At 48.6% G+C, this 21,302-nt stretch overlaps 1 protein-coding gene across 2 annotated transcripts in view; it reads left to right on the forward strand.

Annotated features, from left to right (window-relative positions):
* The first annotated feature begins 7,221 nt into the window (after positions 1-7,221).
* Positions 7,222-21,302, forward strand: part of GFRA4 (GDNF family receptor alpha 4) — a 65,390-nt gene continuing 51,309 nt past the window's right edge. Inside the window, exon 1 of one of the 2 annotated variants that reach the window (XM_084516813.1) lies at positions 7,222-7,758. In XM_084516813.1, coding sequence (XP_084372939.1) covers positions 7,719-7,758 — 40 coding nt within the window. In that variant the 5' untranslated portion in view covers positions 7,222-7,718. The remainder of the gene's footprint in view (positions 7,759-21,302) is intronic. The other variant, XM_084516814.1, reaches the window with a different exon arrangement.

Consider the following 21,302-nt stretch of genomic DNA (forward strand, 5'->3'; position numbering starts at 1 on the left):
CCTCTATGCCCGTGGATAAACAGAGGGCTTTGGTCCCCAAGGGCTGTCCGTTAGCTTTGACGCCATTTCACCAGCCCCATGATTTACTGAAGGAAAAACAAAAGTGGAAAATAAATGCACAAACTTTCCAAGAGGGACTCCAGCCACAAGGAAGAAGATTTATTTTATTTATTTATTTTTGCCCCAGGATATATTTTATGCTGTGTTTATGCTCATGCCAAATGGGAGAGGGGAGCCTCAACATACACAATATTGTACAAACACAGAATGAGAGAAATTCCTGTCTTGGAAAAGATGAATTGAGTGCAGCAAACCAACTTTCTAGGGTGAAAGTTATTCAGGCAGTCCTTACTTCTGGAAATGCAATCCAATGGGTGCTAGTATTAGTAGTTTTCATGGAATCGTAGTTTCTGGTACCTCTAAAACCTTCATGGGATGAACCAGCTAAAGACTCATTCAGCATGTAGAATATTAAAGGGATGAAGATGGCATTCAGGACATCTGGATTTGGTGGTTTTCCTCCAAAGATCCTCTTGTGTTACACAAGTCATAACAAGCATAACTCAGTTACAAAACATGGTCACCTTGATTATGCAGCAGGACACAGGCTGCCCTCCTTGTTATTAGAAAATTTTAGAAATGAACACAATATCGCCGTGTTATTAAGAAAAGGAGGAGAGAAGGGAAGCATTTCAGCAATAAAAATGTCAATCTCTGGTTTATTTAAAAAATACTAAAACAATGAGCTGAAAACTGGAAATCTAGAAAACTCCTGTGATAAATGTCAGTACTTTTAAATTAGGACAAAGGAATTAGAAAAATGGAGGCTTATGTTTAATTCACTTGAAAGCAAATTAAAGGGTTCAGCTTATGGATGAAAGAGAAAATTAGGTTATTTTTTCCCTGAGAGTTACCAAGGCTACTGCAGCCCAGAGAAAGCCACAGTTCAGCACACAGCTCCGCGAGCTGCTATTATTGACAGGGCTGTTTGCACGTCTTAAGTGGATTTAGGAGAAGTGGTTCCATCTCGGGAGTCGGGAGCTGGACCAGCCACTGTGTCGCATCCTGGCAGGGACTGCACTTGGTTGGGTCTGCCTAATCCAGGGATTTTTTCCCAAAATAGAGTCGATCCTCCCCCACGTTTTGCAGGACAGGTGATGGTTTGATGAATACGGAACCCCAGCAGCAGGCTGTTTGCTTTTTGAGATCTTTTTGAGATACTTTCTCAGGTGTTAGTCAAAGTCAGCTTCTGCATCTTGGCACGGTGCCTCCAGCATTTTCACCTGAGCTGAATGTGGGTTTCAGTCTGGTACCCAAAAATGTAGCCCCTCAGTCTGTGTTTGCATGTCCACTACTGTTTTGAACTGCCATGGCTCAACTGGGCATGATTCCCAACGGAGAATTACCTGAAATTGCCTTATTTATGGAACTCCTTGTTCTCAAGTTCGTAACTTCACATTTTATACCCTCTTATTGTGTTTCTGCTCATCCTCGAGGTCATCTCTGTGATATTCAGCTCCTCCCTACATTTCATAAATGTTTCTCAGCTTTGTTCCACCAACAGACTTTCTTAGCACTTCATTTCCACCTAGGGGGCCAAAATCATTACTGCGAACCTTAAGCAAATCAATCGCAAGACAGACCCAGGAGAAACTCTACTAATAGACCAGCTCCTGCTTCCAGCACTGCTCGATATCATTTCCCGTTAGCCACTTTCTTACCTGTCTCGTGGTTCCCTCATCAAACTCTGTCTTCTCCTACTGGACTAACAAGGTTACCCTATGGCACCCCATCAATCCCTCATTTAAAATAAAATAAAATATAAAAAAAAAAAAAAAAGAAAAAGAGAGAGAGATTTTTCACATACCCATTTTTTCCTATTAAAATTTATTTTGTTCAAGAAAATATCAACTTCACGTGTTATGTTCTCTCAGCTGTTCCCTGTATCTTTAGTGCCCCCTTCACTCCATGTTGTAATAAAGTCCAGTGAAGTTTTGAGAACAGACAAGAGCTCTGCCATCTTTTGGATTACCTCTCTCTTTCAGCTATAAGCCCTGCTTTTTGCTGCCCCCCAGCCCAGAAACTGCACCTTGACTCAAGAGTTTTCTTCTGAGTTATTGCCTCCAGATCAGAAGTTGTCCATGCCGGTCCTTGTAGACCTGGTGATGGAGAGTTATCTCCATCTAGGTGTTCTGATTTGAGAGCTTTGGGGATAGAGTTTCCCTCTAGTTCTCATTTCTAAATTTCCATATATTTCCATGACCCACTTTGCTTTTTGCGACCCTATTCAATGGTCCATCTTAACTGACAGCAAAGATGGAGTATTTACTTTTTCCCAAGATATCATACCTCCATTACAACAAAGCACATATCTGGAGGTCAACCATAATCTCACCTCTCATTTCACTGTGTAATGTCTGTCTGGGGTTTTCTCTCAAGGTATCCCATAATTGGATATACAAAGAATACAGAAGGAATGGGGTTATTATCACTCAGGATATCACTCAGATTCCCTTTTCCTTTGGCTCACCTCAACCTAATTGCAAAGTGTGGCAGATAAATCCTGCTCTATCTCACCCGGGGCTGGCTGCACTCCAGCGGTCATGGGAGAGGAGAACAATTTGCTGTGTTTATTGCTGGTGTAACTCTGCAAGGCAGCGTGGTGCCCCAACTGACTTGTCTGTGAGCTCAGGATCTCAGCAGAGGAGCTCAGCTCCAGATCCTTTCAGACTTCACAAAATGCACAAGGATTCCCAAAGTCTTTGCAGTTTTCTGTAAAGTAACACCTGTTTGGCAATGGGTTTAAACACCCTCCAGGAGCTAAGACACTCTGGGGTCTTTGGAAAAGCACTCCTAGAGCATTCTTCCTAGAAAGTTTTTAATATTTTTTATTATTGTTGTTGTTATTTGCTCCAAAATAGTAGGAAACAACTTTCCTACAGCCCAGTCAGCCCAGTTCAGTAGGTTTACATGGCAGTCACACAGAGGGTCAGTGATCAGAGTCCCAAACCAACTCAGGTGCAAGGAATAGAGAGGAGGTGGAGGAAGACTTCCAAAATTGACAAAACTCACACTTCAAATTCACAGCTCTTACACTCTCATGAACAGCTGAAAAGACAGAACCGAGACCTTCTCCTGCCCTCTTTGTCTTAAAACCAGCAGAGACAACACCTGACTAAAGAGGTGGCACAGACATTGCAGGCAGGTGCCTGAGCACAGCAGACAAGGATGAGCATAAGAGCAGCTTTGCCAGATCAGGAGAAGGTTAATTTATTTCTGACAGTGGCCAGGCTGAAGTCCTTCCATCTGCAAAGCTTATCCATGTCTTGGATCATATGGCATGCATGAAGTGAGTGAGAACAACCTTAGACCTAACTCTGTAGGTGGAAATGTCTTTTGAAGGATGTTATTCAAGAGAGATGTAGCAGCTTCAAAATCCTACGGGAAAATGTGCTATCAATTTCACTGAAAACTGCTACTGCTCCATGGCAAAGATGGGTTTCTCTTTTGGTCCTATGAATGACAATCACGTAAGGGTCCTACAGATGTACATGTAGGGTGGCAGCAGAGATCCTGCCCAGTAACACCCCACTGGTGTTATGGATGGATGGATGGATGGATGGATGGATGGATGGATGGATGGATGGATGGATGGATGGATGGATGGATGGATGTCCTGGGAAGGTCCTGGCTGTTTTCCAACATTAAATTGCATGTATCACTTAACATCTTTATCATCACTTCTCCATTCATGAAAAGGGATGGCCACTGTTCCTTTGCCTTTTTTTAATTTTTAAGTTTTAATTTTTTTTGTGTGTGTGTAGCTACATTTTGAATCTTCTATGGTGTGCAAAGCATGGGAGAGGCATCCACAGCAATCTTACTCCAGGAAGACAGACAAAAAGTTGCGTTCCAGCTTCCAGCGCAACCAGTTTCACTTCTCTAAGTGCACTTCTTTTAATCAACATACTCTGTGTGCCTCTCCTGCCCAGCAGTTTCTCCCTGGACCTACCCAAACAATTCTTCCTTTCATAGGCATCGCTACATCTGTTGTCCGGAGCTCTGGGGAGTGGCTCTTTGGGGCAGGTCTCACATGAGCAACAATGGCATTTTTGGACCTGACTTATCGACACCTTTATTCCTTTGTAAGGAAAGGTAAGAGGTAATTTTAGGAGGGGTGTGTATATGAGCATGGAAGGAGTGTTTTTAATTAACTCCCTTCATCTCAGCATCCACCCAGTGATTAGGAGGAAGCTCCGATCTGATAAATAAGGCAGCAAAGAACAATGATGCCTCTTTCTTCACGGGATCTGCAGCAATTCTCTTCTGGGTGGCTTTTCCCAGGGCGTGGGTCCCCCCTGCATGCATGTCGTTACAGACAAGGCAGGAAATGCCTCTTTGTTGGGATAAACAGTGGGGGCTGGCTGTGCATGGACTTTCCCCCCTTCCCAAAAAAAAATTCCGGTGCTTTTTTTTCTTTTTCTTTTTTTCCCAAATTTAAGAAGAAATGTTGCTTTCATCTCACTGATACCTTGGCAGTGTAGACAGGAGAGGCTGTAGCATGTCCTTAGCCTTAGAGGGGACACAAGGATGCCTTCACATCTCCCCTGGCTCCAGCTATGGGGACGGAGCAGGTTGCTGCCACCTCCCTGCCCTGGCTAGAAGGAAAGTTTCCTGGCAGCTCAGGCACAGCAAGGGGACACGATGTAGCACCAGGCAGAGTAAATCCCCACATCCCTGCTCTCAACACTGGGGTGGGTGGTGGGACACCAAACTGAGCCCGTCCCTTCTTTAATGGATGAGCTGATGGGGCTTGGGTCACCTCCTTCAGTCCAGCAGCATCACCCTACCTCATTCCTGAGCAAAGAGTGGGTGTTTTCCAAGGAAAACATTTTTTTTGTTTGTTAAAATAACACAAAAGCTCACATATGGTCCAGTATTATTATTTTTTTTTTTTTTCTGGGAAAATAGTTACTTCAAAAATGGCACGCTAAAAAAGAATCTGCAAAATAATTAAAAATAATAATAAGCAGAAAAATCCAATCATTTCCCCAGTTTACCAGTGAGATGTTTCAATTGCATCTCATTGCAATTTCATTTTGAAATTTGCTTAAGCATAATCATACTCTTAAAAAAAAAAAAAAAGTCAAAAAAAAACTAGCTCAAGAGTAATGCTTTTTCCTCCAAATGAGGTTTTATTAACACTTTATTTTTCCCCACAGAGCAACTCAGGAAATGCTCATTTTAGATGTGAAATACAGTTATTAAAGACATTCATTTAGTTACAGCTTTCCAATTCAGACAGAGGACTCAAAAGCTGGCTAATTGAGCAGCTCCAGGCTGGAACACGGCGGAGACTTTCCAAAGGGGAGGCAGACCAGGGAGCACCCCTTCCTCCTGATTTGCCAAGGGGGAAAAAAAGCAAAAAGTATTTTCTCAACTTCTTTATCCCTCATATATATAAGTCCTACAACTGTGGCTGTGTGAGTTATTTCCCTTCTCTGTTTTTCTCATGAAAAACAAAAAGGTGCAGTTCCTCTGGTTTTCCGTGAGAACTTGCTGGAGGATTAATGAGGTGAAGTCACGAGGAAAAGCGAGTTAAGAACCCTGAACAGCTCCAGCAAAAAAAACACCTTCCAAGAGCTTTTAAATACCTGTTTAGTCAAAATACCTGACCCAGCACTTGAGAAAAGCTCTCGCTGCAAATGTTCAAAAGCATTCCCTGAGTTTTCAGGGCGGAAAAAGTGCCCAGTCCTCCTCTTCATCCCCTGAGGAGCCTCTGTGTGAGAATGGGAGAGGAAAAAGGGAAGGGAAGGGAAGGGAAGGGAAGGGAAGGGAAGGGAAGGGAAGGGAAGGGAAGGGAAGGGAAGGGAAGGGAAGGGAAGGGAAGGGAAGGGAAGGGAAGGGAAGGGAAGGGAAGGGAAGGGAAGGGAAGGGAAGGGAAGGGAAGGGAAGGGAAGGGAAGGGAAGGGAAGGGAAGGGAAGGGAAGGGAAGGGAAGGGAAGGGAAGGGAAGGGAAGGGAAGGGAAACCCCTGCCAGGAAAGAAGAGAAGAGAAGAGAAGAGAAGAGAAGAGAAGAGAAGAGAAGAGAAGAGAAGAGAAGAGAAGAGAAGAGAAGAGAAGAGAAGAGAAGAGAAGAGAAGAGAAGAGAAGAGAAGAGAAGAGAAGAGAAGAGAAGAGAAGAGAAGAGAAGAGAAGAGAAGAGAAGAGAAGAGAAGAGAAGAGAAGAGAAGAGAAGAAAATAAATGAATAAAGGAAAAAGAAAAAAGAAAAATAGAAAAAAAAAAAAAGGAAAAAATAATAATAAAAAAAAAAAAGAAAAAAAAAAGAAAAAAGAATGAAGGACCTTTGAAAGGTCGTGGCTGTGTTCGGATGAAGAACAAGAAGAGGAGTGGCCGTGTTTACAGGGTGCTGAGCTGGGAGCGAGGCTCGGTACTCTGCTGGTCAGCTAATTACTGGGTGAACCTGAAGACATCACTTCACATTTTGTGTCGCAGCCTCTCCATGCATGAAATGGAGGTAGTGCGAAATGATGCTCACTCATCATCATAAAGATTAAGAGGTGGCTGGAGGAGCCAGGTTTTGCTGCTCGGCTTCCTAAAGGGGGGTCACCTGCGGGGACATGGGGCTGAAGGGTGTGGGGTGATGGGGGTGGGAGAAGGGCCAAGGGGCCATGGCAAAGGATCTCGTGCCAGGGCTGGATAATTTTTTGGGTATCGATGGGTCTGGATGGAGGGTTATGAGGGTGTGAGCACATAACCTGCACCCCCAGAGGTGGGGAGGAGATCCAGGTGGTCTTGTTGGAGGGGACGGACCCCAGGTGCTGTTGATTGCAGTGGGGGCAGGATTTGGCCCAGGACTTTCAGGGCTGTACCTCCAGCAGCAAGCAGCTCCAGGACACATCTCCCAAGGGGACAGAGCCGCTGCTGTCACCCCCAACAAGTGCCCGGGGGTGGGGCTGCAAAGAGATTAAGACTCGTGGAGTGCTGCGACCCCCAGGGAGGGATAAAACCCATGGGGACCGGGGGGTGCGGCAAATGCCCAAGGATGCGCAGGGGCTGTCCGGAGCCAAAAATCCACAAACTGGGGGGGAAACCCCCCCGGGGGGGACCCGGGGCGGGGGCCGGGCAGGCGGGGAGGAGGGAGGCCGGGCCTCCAAGCCCCTCCCCGCGGGGCCGCGGCCGCGGTAGAGGCGGGGGCGACGGCGGAGGCAGCCCGGGGAAGGCGGCGAGGGCTGCCCCGCCGCTCGGGCTGGAAGTTTGCTGCTAGAAGGGGAGGGAAAAAAAAAAAAAAAAGGAAAAAAAGGAAAAAAAATAATAATTACAATCACAGGGATAGGAAAAGAGTACTACTAATAAAAAATAATAATAACATAAAAATATATGATCGTAATAATAAAATAGGAGGGATAAGAAGAAGAAGAAGAGGAATAGCTCGAGGCTGCTGCCCCGGAGGGATGCGGGGGAGCGCGGCCGCCGGGAGCCCCCCGGCTGCGGGCAGGACCCGGGGCCGGCCGTGAGCGCTCGCCCCGGGAGGGCCGGGCCGGGGCCGCCTCCCGCCCTGCCCAGCCTCCGCGCATCCTCCGGCACCGCCTGCACGGGCCGAGGTGTGCCGTGCCGAGCCGTGCCGAGCCGTGCCGAGCCGTGCCGAGCTGTGCCGTGCCGTGCCGAGCCGTGCCGTGCCGTGTCGGTGTGATCTGAGCCGTGCCGAGCGGTAGGATGAGGGGCATCCTCTACTTCTGCACGCTGATCCTCCTGGGTGAGTAGGAAGCGCGGGGGGACAACTTTCTGATGGGGGGTGACTGGGGGGACACCGTGGTCGCCCCCCTCGGGCTGCCACTCGCCAGCTCCCCCCCGGTAGCATCACTCGGCTCTCTGTCGTGCCTGCTCGGGACCCAAGAGCTGGGACCTATCCTGCTGTCGCTCCGGATGGTCCTGCGTGCGCTGGTGGCTCCTGGACCCGGGGAACGAACGCACTTCGTGCCGGGGAAGAAGAGCTTGTGGGGGGCGGCATTGGGAGCTGGAGGATTTTGCACGGTGCCGGGCAATGGGGTGATGGAGAAACGGAAATGTCGAGGGGGTAGCAGCCCCAGCTGTGCTGGGTGTACTGGGTATGCTGGTTGCTCTGGGTGCTCTGTGTGAGTTGGGTGTACTGGGTGTACTGGGTGCGCTGGGTGCGCAGCGCCGAGCGCCCGGGCAGCCGCGGGTGCCCCTTTGCCGAGCCGTGTCCCCCCGAACTGCGATGCCCGCGGGGCTTTTTGCACCGGGAGCGGGCTCCCAGGACCCCAGCCGTGTCCCTCAGCCCCACGCGAGCTGTAAGGCGACCGCCGTCGCGGGTGGAAAACGCTGTCCCCCGTGGGATGCTGCTGGGGCCGCTGCGATGGGGACCGCGGATGCGCTCTGAGCATCCCGCTCCCATCCCGCTCAAATCCCACTCCTATCCCTCTCCCATCCTGGGGACAAAGCCTGGGGCTCCCCCCGGCCCCGGGACCGGTTAACCGGGCGTGAAGGGGCTGCAGCCCCCCAGCTGGTAGCCCCCCAGCAGCGGGCGGCCACGGCTGAGAGCCGCCTCGCTTTGGCTGCAACCCCGACAGCTCCCCTTTGGGTTTTTCTTTTTTTTCTTTTCCTCCCCCTTGCTCTTGTTTGAGGCGGCGAAGTCAGGGATCTGTGCTTAATTGAAGCAGGAGGCTGGGGGTAGGATGCTCAGGTCCTCCTCGGGTGGCCACTGGGGCAGGAGGAGGTCCTGAAGTGTAGGGAGGTGGCTGGGACATCCCGGCTCCGCACCGACCTCCTCCGCACCCCAGCACCGGCCCTGGTCCTGGGCAAGAGCCCCGGGAGGGATTTTATCTCAGTAGAGATGGCTTTGACAGAGCTCCAGGTAACTCCTCGTGCTCGCTCTCCCTGTCACTAGATGTCACCAGCAGCAACTCTCGCAAGTCCCGAAGGCAGAGGGGGATTGCGACCCCCCGAAGGGACCATTCTAGCCCTGGAGCTTTTCAGGAGCCCCAGGCTCCGGACAGGACCCAGGCTGGTTCAGCTCCTGCCTCGCAGCTTGGGCTGGAGCTGAGCCTGGGCTGGGGGAGGTCCCAGCCTCCTTGGGAGGCTCTCAGGGTATCTGGGTGGGAGGCCAGGTCTCTGCAGGATCCATTTTGCGAGTGGTTCGGATCGACTGAGTCAGTGATTGACTGCCTGATTGACTGCCTGGTGGGCTGATTGATTTTCTCTAGAGAAAGTGGACGGAGAGAAAAGAGCTCCTGCAAATGGCCAGCTCTCCATTGTCAGCAACGCAACTGGGATTAGTGGGGAGGATTTAAGGATACGCTCATCATCTCTCACCCCAGCCAGAGCAATGCCATCAGCTAGTAGTCGACTATCTGCTCTCAGGCTCTCCAGAAGGATCTCATCACCTCCAAACTGGCTTTAGAGCCTTGCAGGCTCAGCAGATGCCATCCAAAGCCCTCTGTTTGCTCTCCAGATGTTTCCTAGGTGTTTGGGTTATGGATGGACAAAAGCTGCTCATGTCCATGTGCAGGGATCTCCCATGGGGATCGGGTTGCTCGTGCTGGGCTGGTGCTGGCAGCCCCTGCAGCCAATACCAAAAAAACACGTGGGCTACAGCAGGGGAGCCTCGCTTTTGGTGTGTGTGTCCCCCATTTTGGGGATGACGCCGGGTGGAGGAGGCAGGGCTTGATGAAATTCAGGCTCTCCGAGGCTGTACAGGGCAGTGTCACCATCACCAGCCTGGCTGGAGAGCTCCTGCCGTCACTTCACACCCAGCTCCCTGCTGGAAGGGGCACGCAGGGGGAGCCAGACCAGGCAAAATTAAGTATTTGAACACATTTTTGTTTTTTCAGCCACTTTTCAGCCAGATCAGCTCCCTGATCTGTCTCACCTGCAGCCACAATGTACCAGTTCCAGCAGTAAGGGCAGTGTAAGACCACACAGCTAGGGACAGGGACTTGGCTTTGGGGACATTCATTGCTGCCTCGGTGTCCCCTGATATTTGTCTGTATCTGTGTTATTGGCTAGAAATCCCACCCACAGGACACTGGTCAGGTAAAGACAGAGGAAAATCAACACTCTGGATTAAAAAAGAATATAAAGAATATGAAATAATATAAATATAAAGAATATCATTAATTTTATGAGGATTCAGGACTATCCTTCTAACCAACCCCCAAAGCTTTGTCGATGTCTTGTGCAGCATTCAGAGAGCACATCAATCCCTGCAGAGACAAACTAATAATTAAAGGATGGCAATGAAAATATGTGCTGGAGACAAAGACAGAAACCTAGCAGTTTGCTGCAAAGTCCCCGTCAGACCATTTCAAACCCTTTCTGGAGCAGGGGGATGCAAGGCAGCATCCTGGAGCGGCATCTGGGCTGTCTTCTGCTGACAAGTGCTGAGTTTACCTGGCAAGTTTTACCACGCGTGGTAGTTAGCATCATTTCTGGCATATGTTTCCCACGGCCTCTTCACAGATGCAATCAAACATGAGGGATCAGCTGGCGGGTTTTCACCTGGTTCGGGAGCTCACTTCCCAGAGGGAGAGCAAAAAAAATCTCAAAAAAAAAAAATAAAAAAATGCATCTGTACGAGAGAGGGAAACGCTCCCTAAATTAGTGCCTTTGTCAGTTCTGACGGGAGCAATCCGTTATTTGCATCCATAAGAACGGGATATTTATGTCTCTTCGTACTGGCACGGAGAAGAAATAAAACTTCTCCCTCAACAGGCTGTCCCCCGACACCGTGCAAATTCCTCCGCGGGGATATTGCCACACCCAGAAAACATTATTTTCTTTTTTTTTCCAGGGCTCTGGAGCCTAAAAAAAATAATTACCCCTGGGTAAAAATTAGTACTAGTTAAGTCTAATAATTACTGTGAATTACTGAGAGCAGAGTTCATTTTGCTTTTGGAGAAAGAAATGTCTTCTCTGCTCTCCTGGCTGTTTTCACAGGCATCTATTGTGCCTGAAATTCATCATTTCTGCACAAGACTTGTTCATTTTTATAACTTTCTGCTTGGTCATTTTTAAACATGACTTTCAGTGTGGCTAAAGTTTGTCAAGTTTCTGTAAAAATAATACTTTGCTACCAAGATATTCATGATTTTTTTCCCCTCCAGTGGATTTCATTTTCCCTCTGCTTCTTTAAAGAAAAAAAGGACCCCCTTCTTCTCAGCCTAAAGGTGTAAGAGAACAAATTCAAAGGGAGTCCTACTGCTAAAAATTAAAAAATAATATAAAATAATAATAAAGAAGAATAGAAGGACACAATTTCATGTAAAAATAAAATAAAAAGTAATAAAACAAAGAAAAGCTTGTTCCCATCAATCTTCAGCTCAGTACAGTTCCATTTTTTAAAAATACATCTGTCAAAATCCCCTCTGGTAACAACTTCTGGCAGTGGACCTCCAGGCTGGATGGGCTGGTGGTGGGAGCCGCGTGATGGTGGGTACAGGAGCAGGACGTGTCCACCAGGACGTGTCCACCACCCTTCAGCTCTGCTGGCCATCACTCCTGTAAAGGCTCAAACATGGGACTTGTGGGGTTGGGTTCCTGGTGAAAGCATGCTTGGAAATCAGGGCTGGGAGGCTAGGTTTGAAAAGGTGGATGGTCCTGGAGATGGACCAGGAGAAAAACTGACTTTGGTGTGACTGTGGGTGAGTGTGCCCAGGTGTGCCCAGGAGGGGTTGTGGTGGTCAAGGTGATGGAGAGCAGGGTCCCAGGACATTTATATGGAGAGCACAGAAGATTTGCAGAAGATAAAGCCCCCTCTTGCCCTGGGTGAGGAGACTCCCTGGCCAGAGGGAAGAAAAATGGGAGTGCAGGAAGGAAAGGCAGCTTCTAAGGTCACATTGCACTGAAATCACCTGTGACTCCTCCAGGATTTCGGTCTAATAAGAAGCGATGCCACAGCTGGCACCTGCTGAGCTGAAGGGAGCTTGGCAGGTGTTGAGGCAGGCTGGTGTCTTCATGAATATTTCCAAGCACCTCCCTGCATCTTAGACAAGCTAAGCTGGTAGGAAGCTATCCCCCAGCTGCAGATCTGCCTCGAGGGGCCCAGCAGTGCCTCATTTTTCCCTGCTGCTGGGAATGGCACCCATGCAAGGCGAGGAATAGCCTCTGGGGTGTCCTGGACATCCCAAGCTTTTTCTGGTCCACTTGATGGGAGCTGGTGGGGTGGTAGCTGGGATTTAGCTGCCTACAGGAGATGGTTTGAGTGGGAGAATGATGCTTAGAGATGTAGACTGAAAAAAAAACTCTCTGGACCCCTGGCCCACCTCTTATAGGGAAAAAGTGTTTCCCTGTGTCCTGCTGGACTAGATATATATTCCCCAGCTCAGAATTGCCTTAAATGTATCCTGAAACCCTTGAGCCTTGTATCTTTTCCCCTCCCTCCATGCAAATCCCTGATGTCCCTCTGCAGGCAGCACCTCGGTGCGCATGCTCCTCTCCCTGTCCGAAGCCATCTGGGAAGCAGTTTGCCTGAAAGACGCGGTTAAAAAATAGTGGTGCTGTGGTTTTGATTTATTGGATCCAACTGGAAAAAGCTGCCTGTGATACCTGCCCTTGCTGAGTGCCTTGACAGGGTTATTAGCAGCGCTCCCCATGCTACCGCTGACATATGGGTTGGCAGGTCATTTTGACACAAGTGCGGGCAGCTGGTTTCAAGTTCATGGGTCCAGTTTATTGAGGAGAAAAGAACCAGTCAGGCTTTCTGGTGCTTCTTCCCAAAGCAGGATCAAATTGCTCATCTTTCATACGTGGCTGGGCCCAGCCATCTATTCTTGGTCCCCACGGGGGTGGCTGTCCGCTTCGGTTATGGGGTTTTAAGCAAGTCCAGATGCTAAAGGTCTGGGAGTTGACCAGAGAAACCATTGGGCTTTGCTTTCCTTTTCACTCTCCCTACTTCTTGTACAAAGAACAAAAGGCCAAGTGCATAACTCAAGTCAGGACTCAACATTAATGCTTCTGTCCAAGCTGCAGGACTTTAACCGTAAGTGGTCCGTGCTATTTGTTTGCAGGGCGCCTCACACATGCAAGCTTCATATATCTTCTCCCTTGGAGGATTTTAGCTGCTAATGGCTGGAAAACCCACCAGGAACTGGGGTGCTCATGGGAAGAGCTCAACTCCTCAGGTGGCTGCAGGGGGACTGGATTTGGGAGTCCAGGTCTGCGTGATTTGAGGTTTGGAGACTCATCTGAATAGGGTCCAGAACACGCTCATCTCCTGGGGGAACTCCAGGGTGCTTTCAGAGAGCATGAATTGAACACAATCTCTGCAAAATAATCAGGCTTTGCTTTGAGTTTTGCATCAAACGAGGCTGGCTGATGTCTGCGCAGCAGCCACCTGGGAAATCCCATCATCCTTGATTAAACACAGCAAAGGAAGCCCAGGGCAGCTACAGCCCCTGGGGAAAGGGAGCCTTCACTTGGATGATGGCTGTGAGTTTTTGGAGCAAACCTGGTGCCTGGGCCACCATTCGTACAGGGTTCATGTGGTCCTGTCCGTGAGAGTTTTACAGAAACACTCAAATCAATCTTAAAGGGGTTTGATTTTTTTTTTTTTTAATATTTTTTTTTTTCCTGTAGCAGCCTTTACTGAGTGCTTTGTTCTATTTATTTTTTTCTCTTCCTGCCCATACTGGACCCTCCAAAAATATCAGATTCACCATGATTGTACCTTGCCTTTCCTTCTGGCCATTGCTCACCAGTATCACCAGTAACTGGTGTCCAGGCCCCCCAGGTGCTGGATGGAGGCGATCCTTCAGCTTGCAACCAGCCTGCCCCCTCTTCCAGCCAAAGGGATTCAGAATTGCCTGGAGAGGGAACTCAGAGCTTCTCAGAGCTGCCTCTCCCCGTGACTTTGGGTAAACAGGTCTTAATAACAGGCTGGGTATTTCTTCTGAGATTTTAACTCCCGTGCATGTGAAGAAAAATGCATCTCCCCATGACAGCCTTCACAGCAAACTCTCAGGCGTTATTCAGCTGGCTCCGTTACCTGTAAGCTGGAAATAGGTAGCAGATGTCTCCTGCAGCACTGCATGTTTCTTCCTCCCTTGCTCCCCGAGTTTCCCTTTGATGTTCGTTCTGTACAGCAGAAGGCACCTTAAGAAGATGTCACAAAAGGCAGGAGGCGACATCAATCCACGCACGCTGAATCTTCTGTAATAAAGGCTGCAGGATAGGACGGGGTGTTTGCCGTCTCCTAATGGAGAGGAGAGCAAAGCAGCACGCTGAATTATTAGACAGGGCTTAGAATGAATCAAAGCCATTTGACCTGTTTGTGTAAAGCCCCAGACAAGGCTGAGTTTGCCTAAGTGTTTCCTCTGCACGGCAAGGAATTACGCTCCCCTTTGCAAGGGTTAGTTGATTTATGCCCTGGGTTTGACACACGAGTTATAGCAATTTCACAGCAGCTTCTTTTTTTCTTTTTTCTTTTTTTTTTTTTTTTTATTCTTTCCTTCTGATTGTTTTGTTTCTTCTTCCTTTAAGAGAGAACAACCCACTGAGGCTGCTGGAGAGCTGAACTGCATGCGTTAGTCTGTCCCAGCCACTTCTTCTTCTGGAGGGGGGCATGGGCAAAGTCTTAGGGTGGGAAGAAGTGCTTGGGGGCCATCGTGACCACAGCCCATAGGATACCCCTATGGTGATGTGAGGGAGTTGTTCTCCTCCTCCTGAGGAGCTGGGATGAGGAGGAAAGGGGAGGAAACAGAGCTGCATGGTAGGAATTGAACCAGGACCACTTCTGTCTGGTAAAGGGAGGGAGAAGAGCAGGTTCCCCTTTAGGAAGATGATGGGATCCCTTTGAGGCTTGTTGGGGTTTGTAGGCATTAAAAAATCTTACAGCCATGAACTGTGCTGTCCCAAGGAGCTCCTGAAAGGGGTTGGGTGCCCCAAAAACCTCATGTTTTCTCCAGTTCAGCATGCAAGCCTGTGCCTTTTGTGATGATTTCTCCAGTAATGGCAAGGAAAAAGTTATGGAAATGTCCTGAGCCTCACGTGAAGATCCTTCCCCAAGACCTGGTCTGTCCTTGGGGCCAACTTGCTGTTTTGGGGAAAAGAAAAAAAATTGGGAGAAAGATAAAGAATTCTATGATTCTATGAATTGTATTAATTTTGTGGCATGAGAGCTCTCCATGTGGACCAGGAGGTGTGGGGAGGGGAAAGAGGAGATGGTCCAGAGCTGGTTCTGCTCTGGAGGTGGGAAGCAGAGGAGAAAGGGCTCCTCAGGGGCTGGGCAGAGGTTGCAGATGTACCTTGAGAGGGAATCTGGGAGCTGAGAGGAAAAAGTTTAAGGTTGTAAAAGTCTGAACAAGTCTGGAGCTAGGAAAACTTTAGGAGTTGGACTCTCAGCCTGTGAGGGAGGCGATGTGAAGCGGCAGCTCCGTCAGCGCGGAGCGTGGCTATGTATGTGCTGGGTAAAGCAGCTCCTGAATTACCACCCCCACGGGAACCATGCAAGGAAATTTATCTCCCTCTCCTGATATTGCTTCATTCTTCCTCCCTGCAGACCCAGCAGGCCAGTCCTTAACGTGTGCTAGAAAGCCTGTTTGTAATTAAGTACCTGACTCAAGGGGGCCCAGGCCTCTTGTTGGGCTCCATATATACTATTGCATTACCAGAAATATGACTTATAATTGGAAATGGAGGAAAAATTATAGAGGAAAAAAAATTAAAAACCTAACCAACAAACATAAGGAAAACCAACCAAACCAAACCCCTCTAACAAACAGCAATATGGAATGCAGGGAGCTCTCCAAAATGTTCCTAATTTGCAGTCCCCCAGGATAAGGAATTAAGGCATCTGTTCCTGGGTGTCTCTCAGGTTGTGGAAAATGATGCGAACTCCCTGCATCTCAGCGTAAAACAGGGGATGTTTTTATGGTAGATGAATTACTGCGAGGCAGAGGCAGGTGACGGTGCAGTGTTTGACCCGGGATATTTGTGTGAAGCAGCTAACTACAAGCTGGGATCAAAATTGCTCATCGGTGCATCAGAAACAAGGCGACTTTCAGGAGCACCTGCTGCTCACACCAGCCACCGAGCTCTTATTTCGGTGCTCACGCAGGAACTGAATTGAAGTGCAGCCGCTGACTAATCTGCTCCGAAAATCTGCCTGCATCCCCTGCGTGGGGATCAGCAGTCCTGCTCCGTGCCGGGATTAGAGGCGCGAGCTTCTGAGGAGAAGGGGTTGGAGTCAGGGATGTGCCACGCAGACAGGGGAGAGGCCGTGGTGGGCAAAAACTAAAAGCCTCTGATGGAAGAGCAGGCTGGAAAACAGAAAAATACCGGGCTTTTGGTTCAGTTTGGCTCCCAAACAACACTGGCAAATAGGGGACAGTAAAAACTGCAATAAAAGATAGAGTGCAGAAAATAAAATGCTTGTTGAAGATAATTCCAGGGGACAAAAAACAAGGACTAGAATGAAATCTCAGGTTTTTCTGCTCTGTTTTACCAACTTTTATTAGAAAAAGAGAAACTGGTCTTCCTGGAGGGTCACTGGGCAGGAAGAAAACCTGTTTCTTACTCACTGGAGATGGTCCCAGCAGAATGCAGGTTTGGGTTTCATCCCACCTGCTTTTCACCTGAACTTTTCCTGGATTAATGTGGATTAATCTGCTGGGTCCAGAGGAACTTTTACCCTCTCTACACATCTGTATTGCCTCCAAGAATTACAAAGAGACTCAAGGTGACAATTTTAGCCCTTTCCCAGATTTGTTAGTTGTCTTTAGTTCAGTGAGATGCACTCCTTCTAAGCCACCAAGGTTTCTCCTCCCTAAGGAGCACCTGGTGATGGAGGGAACAGCCAAGGAGCCATGATTTCAGTGTAACCAACCAAAAAAAAAATAAGGAGAGCAATACTAAAACAATATTTAGTGCCTTGTTTTTCTATTTAATAACCCCATTTTTTTCTCTCAGTGAACACATTTGCCCACAGTTAAAAGAGAAGGAAAGAAATCCAATGGGAAATCCCCAGCTCTCTCGCAGACCTGACGGCTCCAGCCACAGCAGTGATTGGAAGCACCTGAAGTTGGTGACTCTGCCGAGGGTCCTGGAGGCCACCAATAAATCACACAGTGCCCAGAAGCCCTCGGAGACACTGGACTTGATTTTCAAGCCTATTAAAACACCAAATGTTCCCTGAAATGGTTTTGGCTGGGGCCAACTAGCCATCTCGTGGGCTTTGGTCAGGAGCCAGCACAAGCCAAGGACCATTAGCAGCAGGAGGCTTGCATGTGGCTGCTGTGCTTTGACAGGGAAGAGAGTTTAATAGCACAGACAAAGCAGCTCTGGGCCATTTGGACCAGCACCTTGATTTTGTTTAATTACCTAATGTAGACACAGCACGAGGCCACCCTTTCCCTCCCAGCCGCTGCCCTTTGCTCAGACCCATCCTGCAGATGCTGCTGGGCAAATGTGCCTCAGCTTAATCCCTTTCAGCCCCACACGTTCATCTTCCTTTCTGCTCTTTCCAGCTCAGAAGGCAGAACGCTGTCAGTGACACGAGATAACGTAAAATAAACGGTCGTGCTGCCTAATTTGATTGGGAGCAGATAAATCCCCGTTCCTAACGCAAGCAGGTGCATGCAGGCAGCACTGGCAAGGGGCCGGGGATGCGCACGCACTCGGTGAGCCCATCAGGAGTTTCTTGTGGGGTTTTTGCCCCAGCTGTATCAGCTCCCAAGTGTCCTCTCCAGCACCAAAGCTTTTTCTTGGCTTGCCGTTGCAGTTAGCGTGACCTCTCAGAAGATAAGACACATGAGAGAAGTCTGAAGAAGCTTGATTTATCCGGAGTTGAAAAGGGGAGAAAGACACGGGAGAGAACACGCTTGTGCTCTATAAATACCTTCAAGGTAACAGTGCAAGGGAAGGAAGAGGATTAGTCACACTTCTGTAGGGCAGGGAGGGGAGGAGGGAGAGCAACAGCGTGAAGCAAAGGAAAGAAAAGTTTTAAGCTGAGCATTAGGAGCAAAATGTCTAAGCTGTTTTCCTTTCTCACTTTTGCTGGAAAAGGAAATTGAAAGACCTCATTTTGGGTTAGGCTTGAAGCTTGATGCAACTGTTGTTTTTTTTTTTTTGGTTTTGTTTTGTTTTGCTTTGTTTTTTTGGAAAAGCCATGGGTTTTGGCCATGAGGATTAAACAATACATCCGTGTATAGGATCTCCACATCCTAAGTGCATCCATGAACAAGGGGTCATCCTCCAAGACAGTGACAGTGTCACCAGGTGCAGGGTCACCCTGTTGCCTGGCACACTTGGAAGTGTACTGAGGTTGGGCAGAGCTCCTTCATCCTCTTTTTCCCTGCACCCCACACACCCCACACTCATACTGAAGGTATCACGGAAGGATGGAGCTGCCCAGCCAAGGGACTTAGTGGTTGTTTGAGGGGAAATTTGGAAGGTGGCTCGGTGAGGGATGAGGCTGGGTCAGCCAAGAGCCTTGGCTAGCCCTGAGCTCTGTATCTTGTTAGCAGGTGATGAGGTAGTTCAGCTTCTCTCCAGCAAAACCGCCTTGGTCTCAGTGCCTCAGAGCTGGCCGCATCCTGCCCACCTCTCCCCAGCCCTCCCTGTCCCTCAGACCTGGCCCCATCCTCCCTGGAAATGGAGGTGGGGAAGGCAGGAGCTCAGGGGCAGCTCCCCGAGGGACCAGCTCCAAGTCTGGCCTGGACAATCATTCTTCTTGTCACCTTCTGTTATGCTGGGACTCAAAATTCAGCATTTTCCAAAAAATGAAAGTAGCTGCTGCCAAGACTTTTCCCTGTCTCCCCGAGCAAATGCCAAGCACTCTTTCTTCTCACAACAAATCAACTAGCCAAATATAGGAGTCCCTGGAGAAAACCCCTCAGGCTAGTAGGAACTAACGAGTTGATCCAGCTGAAGGTAAACAAGTTAATTATGCTGTTAGTCAGCCTGTAGTTTCCTAAGTAGAGCTCATAGACATGCCAGTCTGTCCACCCCGAATAACTTATGGGTCCCCCAGCAAGGTTAGATAGGTTCCATACAAGTCTCCAAAGATGCTCAGGTCCCACAGGTAGGTGTGAAAGTGGCTGTGGGAAAGGCAGAGATAGAGTAGAGTGCACGATACAGGTCTGCAGAGCTCAGAAATGGCCTCCAGGGATGGATGTGAGTGCTGGGTAAGACTGGTGGGAGCCCAAGGCCTCTTACCATAAAATTGATCCATGCAGCCTGCAAGCCTGGGTAGGAAAGGAAAAGTGAGAGCTTTACGGAGGTTCAGGACTGCTCCTGGGAGGTAAAAGCAGCTGAGCAATGCTGAAGGGGAAGGATGGACCTGTAGATGTTAACCATCACAAATGTAGACATTAAACATCACAAATGTAGACGTTAACCATCACAAAGTAGCTGTGGACATAATATGATGTGTTGTCTCTTGGGTGGTGCTCAGGACCTTGCTCCTGTGCCATTTCTATGTTCCAAGGAGGGCTGCATTTTCCAGAGAGATGGATGTTAGCATGGAAATGTGCAGGAGCTACCCCAGGATGGGTTTGCTCTCCACAGTGTCCCCTTGGACATGCCAAGGGTGCAGGGGGCAACCAGCAACTGGTGACGGTGCAGGGAGCAGGGAAAGCACAGGCTGATCTTCAGTGCAAAACCCACCAGAGCACAGAAAAGCCTCCCAAGGTGAAGGCCTCCTTGCTGGACAAAACGTGACATCAGGGAGCGCCCAGGTAGAGCGAGGCATTCTGGCAGCTCCAGGAGGCATTTGGGCACGTGCCGGGACTCTGCTGGCACCTCCCGCAGGCTGCTCGGCTCAGATGTGACCCCCCTGTTCTCCGTCATCTGACGTGGTGGGTGGCAAAGGTTAATGGCATGGCAAGTGTTGGTCGATAGCTGTCAGGCACAATAGTTATTGTGACAGCTTGAAGCAAGGAAGGGACAGGGATTAAGTGAATTGGCCGGTGCTGCCTCCCTTTCTGTGCATATGATTTGTGCGCACCCGTCCGAGCCTCACTTCTCGTGCCCATGGTCCCATGTCCTGCTGCCCTGCAAATTCGGGGCCTGATCCCCAGACACGGGGGATAAAATGCTTGCCCAAAGCGTTTTGTACAGAAATCACAAGGTAAAAGATCTAAGGGAAAAAAGGGTGAAAGAGAGGGAGGGGAAAAAAATATGTTCCTTCATGGTGCTTTTGTTTTCTAACAATGTTGACATTATGTGGAGTAACCGAGTATAAAATCTGCCTATCGTTTGGGAGCTGGTGTGCAGAAAAGATGCTATTATCTGAGCCTTTTATGCCTCTTTACCCTGTCTGGATCAGAGGAGATAAATGCGTAGATAGGAGCTCAGGCTCCTATCTTTATTTAAGCTGTCAGGTACCGCTACATTATTTTATGCTGATTGTTATAGAAAGCCTGCACAAAGAGATATATGTTTCTATATTCCCCCACATTTCCTATTTTAATCTATAATTTAATAATAAAAGAGATGTATTTCCCTATATTATTTTTATTTGTGGTGTCAGTGCTTCTCTTTCACTCTTATTTTTCAAATAAACATTCACAGACACAAAGCACTTAAAATATGCACATAATCAATCTTCTCTGTTCTCTTTTGGGCTCCCTTTTGACTATTACTGCAGTCATACTTTAATTTATGCATTAACGCAAAAGCATTTTTAGTACGAGACGGGTTCCCCATGGGGACGGCAGGCTCACAGTGAGCACATACGTGTGAATGCGTGACCCTGGTTACGTTCAGACATGCTCTCACACCACTCCCACGTCCTCCTGGCTCACACACCTGAAGTTTTGCACTTACAGGCATGAAATGGCTCCACTTTTGTAGATGTGAAATCGTCAGTTGGGCCAGAAAGTATCCCTAAGCCCTATTTTGCCATTGTCCGATCTGGTTATCTACCAGCTTGCTGGCATGGTTTTGGCTCCTCCTGACCATTCGGTGTCTCAGCACAGCTAGGAGGGTACAAAAACCCAGGACATGTGGGCAAAGGTGCCCTGTGCTGATGGGGAGCAAGGTTTACACTTGTGGGCACACACAAACCAGTGTGCTTTTTGACCCCAAAGCCAAAGACCTGGTACTGGCCGGCTTCTTTCACTGGTACCGATAAAACCCAGGGTGCCATCAGAAGCAATTTTGGACCCCAGTTTCCAAAGAAACTCTTCCCATCAGGAATTAACCATTTCTCAGCCATTTCTCTTAGTATGGGCACCCTGAGGCTCAATTACAAATGGACAAAATGCACAGGACACAGAGCTTTGCTTGGGTAAGTCCTTGTTTGATGTGTCCTGCTTCTTCACAAGCATTGATAGGGATTTTCTC

This window comes from Aythya ferina (genome assembly GCF_964211825.1).
Source record: "Aythya ferina genome assembly, chromosome: 4".
NCBI lineage: Eukaryota > Metazoa > Chordata > Aves > Anseriformes > Anatidae > Aythya > Aythya ferina.